General features: G+C 35.7%; 1 protein-coding gene across 1 annotated transcript; it reads left to right on the plus strand.

Annotated features, from left to right (window-relative positions):
* Positions 1-1,964: 1,964 nt before the first annotated feature.
* LOC124933709 (trifunctional UDP-glucose 4,6-dehydratase/UDP-4-keto-6-deoxy-D-glucose 3,5-epimerase/UDP-4-keto-L-rhamnose-reductase RHM1-like) lies at positions 1,965-4,299 on the plus strand. Its single transcript, XM_047474150.1, has 2 exons — positions 1,965-3,543; positions 3,623-4,299. Exons 1-2 carry the CDS (start codon positions 1,993-1,995, stop codon positions 4,073-4,075), a joined length of 2,004 nt encoding a protein of 667 aa, XP_047330106.1. The 5' UTR covers positions 1,965-1,992; the 3' UTR covers positions 4,076-4,299.
* The last annotated feature ends 219 nt before the right edge of the window (positions 4,300-4,518 follow it).

Raw genomic sequence — 4,518 nt, forward strand, 5'->3', positions numbered from 1 at the left:
ACACATTTTGGCCTTACGTCGATCCTGCATCTCGTGAGAGCTCTAAAAAGGTTGTCTAACTTTCATAGAAACGACCCCACCTCTATCTCACATAGGTGAAATCTATCAAGTGTGTGTTGTAGTCAAACACACCACTCATGCATGAGCTATAGATTCATTAAGAGTTTAGACTCATCCTCTTCCATTACAGTACTCACTATCCTACACCATAAAGATGGGTTGCTCATAAATATTTGGAATAGTGTCTCACAAACTGACAAATGACTTGTTCTTACCCATATGAACCTACAATACGTGAAATAATTCACGTACTAGATTGGGTTACCATCATTCTCAGTTTCGTTTGTAGACATTAATCTATCACCTCGATGTATTTCTCACTAGCCTCGAGCTTAGTGGTTTGGTCAAATGGTCCGCCAAATTCATCTATGTCCTTACAAAATTTAGTGATATCACTCCATGTTTAATTAGTTGTTTCATTGAACAATGTCGCACCCACATGTGTCGATTTTTTCCATTATAATTATTATTATTGGCTCTATCAATGGCTGCTTTGCAATCAAAATGTATCGATATAGATGACATGGGCTTCTTTCCAAAAATGATATCAGCTAAGAGGTTTCTAAGCCACTCGGCCTCAATGCCTGTCAAATTGAGAGTAATAAACTCTGACTCCATTGTAGAACGTGCTATACAGGTATGCTTTATTGATTTCCAAGAAACGACACATTTACTTATAGTAAATATAAATCCACTTGCAGACTTGATCTCATCTGAATCAGAAATCTAGTTAGCATCACAATAACTCTCAAGTAAGGCTCGAAAATCAGACTAATATATATCAAAATCTACAGTTCCACCTAAATATCTTAAAATTCTATTCAGTACAATCTATTATTCTTTATTAGAACTTTTAAATCTATTCTTCTTTATTATAATTTTTAAATGTATCTACCTTATCTGCATATGTAATAATTGGTCTCAAACAAATTCATTAGAAACATAGTACTGCCAATTATTTTAATATAATTAGATTGATAAACACTATTTCTAATATTTTTCTTTAAATATATATATATATAAACAATTTAAGAATGATACAAAAATAATGAAAATTTTATCTAATTAAAATTCTCAGTAAAAGAAAATTCAACTAATGATTTATAAATTAAATTATATGAACAATTTATATAATTATGATCCCTCAATTGGTTGAGTTTATTTCAAAGAAAAACGTTTTATGTTACTAAAAGCCAAATAATTTCTATCAAATATTATGAGGCGTAACTAAAATTAGTTTTAGCCAACAATGAATAAGCAACGCTAAAAAGATACTTGTAGAGAACTCTCTTAACCAATGTATTATTTTTATCCAACTTTCAAATTATTTTTCAAAAATAAAATGATGCAACTTGTTTGATGTGAATTGTATTTAAATAATTTTATTCATATATTTATTTTATTTTTATAATTTAATTTAATAAACAAATTATAATCTTAAAATATATTCTCAAAATTCATTGCATATTAAAACCTCCAAAAACAAACAAAGCCTTAAATGAATAACTTTAACTGCAAAACATCTTCTTTTGCCACATACATATATATAGCAAAAGTTATCACACGTGATCCACATACGCGTCTATTGCAGCAAACTTATTTGGTATAAATTTATTGAAATAATACGACCTCTTCACTTCCTTTTCATCATACAAAACATTATTCTCTTTGCTTTGCCGATCTTGCTCAATTTTGGTAAGTTTTTTCACTAAGATTCCGTTTGTTTTTCTAATAATGTATGTCATTTCTCTTTAGATGATCATCAACATCATTCAGATCTGCTAAAGTTACAGGATTGAGCTTAATATCTTCTCTGATTCATGAGATCCATTGATAATACTTAATTCCAAGTCACTTTGTTGAAACTATTCATTTATTTCATATGAAAGCAGTCGGATTGTCTGAAAATTGTTCTTACTGCAGAGATTTTGAATGATGGCTCAATATACTCCCAAGAACATTCTCATAACTGGAGCGGCTGGATTCATTGCATCTCATGTCGCTAACAGGCTTATAAGGAACTATCCAGATTACACTATAGTTGTTCTTGACAAACTCGATTACTGTTCAAATCTCAAGAATCTATTCCCATCTCGATCATCAGCCAACTTCAAATTCGTCAAGGGCGATATCGGCAGTGCAGATCTAGTCAACTACCTTCTCATAACCGAATCTATCGATACCATAATGCACTTTGCAGCCCAAACACACGTCGATAACTCCTTTGGTAACAGCTTTGAGTTCACAAAGAACAATATTTACGGCACCCATGTCCTACTAGAAGCATGCAAAGTTACGGGTCAGATCAGACGGTTTATACATGTCAGCACCGACGAGGTCTATGGAGAAACAGATGAAGACGCGGTTGTAGGTAATCACGAGGCTTCTCAATTACTCCCCACGAATCCTTATTCCGCAACCAAAGCAGGGGGAGAAATGCTTGTTATGGCTTACGGTAGATCGTATGGTTTGCCTGTTATAACCACTAGGGGAAACAATGTTTATGGACCGAAACAGTTTCCCGAAAAGTTGATTCCCAAGTTCATCTTGTTAGCGATGCAAGGGATGCCGCTTCCGATCCATGGAGACGGTTCTAATGTGAGAAGCTATCTCCATTGTGATGATGTTGCTGAAGCTTTTGATGTTGTTCTTCATGAAGGGGAAGTTGGTCATGTTTATAATATTGGCACGAAGAAGGAAAGGAGGGTGATTGATGTTGCTAGGGATATATGTAAGCTGTTTGATAAGGATCCGGAGAAGAGTATTAAGTATGTTGAGAATAGGCCTTTTAATGACCAGAGGTATTTTCTTGATGATCAGAAGTTGAAGAAGTTGGGTTGGTCGGAGAAGACTGTATGGGAAGAGGGTCTTAAGAAAACAATCGAATGGTACACAAGTAATCCAGATTGGTGGGGCGATGTTTCGGGTGCACTGCTTCCCCACCCAAGAATGCCTATGATGCCTTGCGGGATCGAGAGGCATTTTGATGGACCCGAGAAGTGTAATGACGAAACGACAAATCAGTTCTCCAGCATGGTAATTCCAGCTTCTAAAAGCAATAAGGCTCCTTTCAAGTTCTTGATCTACGGTGGGACTGGATGGATGGGTGGATTGCTTGGGAAGTTATGCGAGAAGCAAGGGATTCCTTTCGAGTATGGGAAAGGGCGTTTGGAGGATCGATCTCAGTTGTTGGCTGATATTCAGAAGGTTAAACCAACCCACGTTTTCAATTCTGCAGGCGTGACTGGTAGGCCGAATGTTGATTGGTGCGAATCGCATAAACCGGAGACGATTCGAACGAACGTGGCTGGGACATTGAATTTAGCAGATGTCTGTAGAGAACATGGGCTTTTAATGGTGAATTTCGCCACTGGATGTATATTTGAGTACGATGCTAATCATCCTGAAGGGTCTGGTATTGGTTTCAAAGAGGATGACACACCTAATTTTGCAGGATCCTTCTATTCAAAGACTAAGGCCATGGTAATTTCTTTTCAAATCTTCAATTTGTATACTACTGTTTTATTTTGTTTCTGATGGATTGGTTTTATTATCCAACTAGGTTGAGGAGCTATTGAAAGAGTATGATAATGTATGCACCCTTCGCATCCGGATGCCAATATCATCGGATCTGAGCAATCCGCGTAACTTCATTACCAAGATTTCCCACTACAATAAAGTGGTTAACATTCCAAACAGCATGACGGTATTGGATGAGCTTCTACCAATTTCGATTGAGATGGCAAAGAGGAATCTAAGAGGAATTTGGAACTTTACAAACCCGGGAGTTGTGAGCCACAACGAGATTCTGGAGATGTACAAGAAATATATTGATGGAGAATTCAAGTGGGATAATTTCACTTTGGAAGAACAGGTCAAGGTAATAGTAGCTGCTCGTAGTAATAATGAGATGGATGCATCAAAGATAAAGAAAGAATTCCCAGAGTTGCTAGGAATAAAGGAATCCTTGATCAAGTATGTGTTTGAACCCAATAAGAAGAACTTTGCAGCTTGAACATGCAAAAGATTATGATTTAGTCAGTTTTGATTTGCTGCCTCTAGAAAATGTTTTAAATAAATTTCCATGTTTGTCACTTGTATTGGATGTTAATAATTTCTATCAATGCTCTAGTCTAAATTTGCACCTGACTAAGTTTCTACTTTTGAATCAAAATAATAAAAGTGTATTATGGATATCTACAAACTGTTGGTTTTGTGGAAAAGCCATAATTCATTGATTCACTCAATAGATAGCTAGGACCGGCAACATCAAGTATTGAACAGAGAAGTGGCGGTATGTACCTAACTTATATAATTGTGACTGATGATTACAAGTCAAGGTATTCCTTGAGAAATAACCCTTAGTTGGGTGAAAGTTATCAATTGAGGATAACGTTGTGGACTCCTTATAAGTGTCTCTGGTGATGATCATGAATAACATATTGATCGACTTGTCCA

The sequence above is a fragment of the Impatiens glandulifera genome, chromosome 4, assembly GCF_907164915.1.
Source record: "Impatiens glandulifera chromosome 4, dImpGla2.1, whole genome shotgun sequence".
NCBI lineage: Eukaryota > Viridiplantae > Streptophyta > Magnoliopsida > Ericales > Balsaminaceae > Impatiens > Impatiens glandulifera.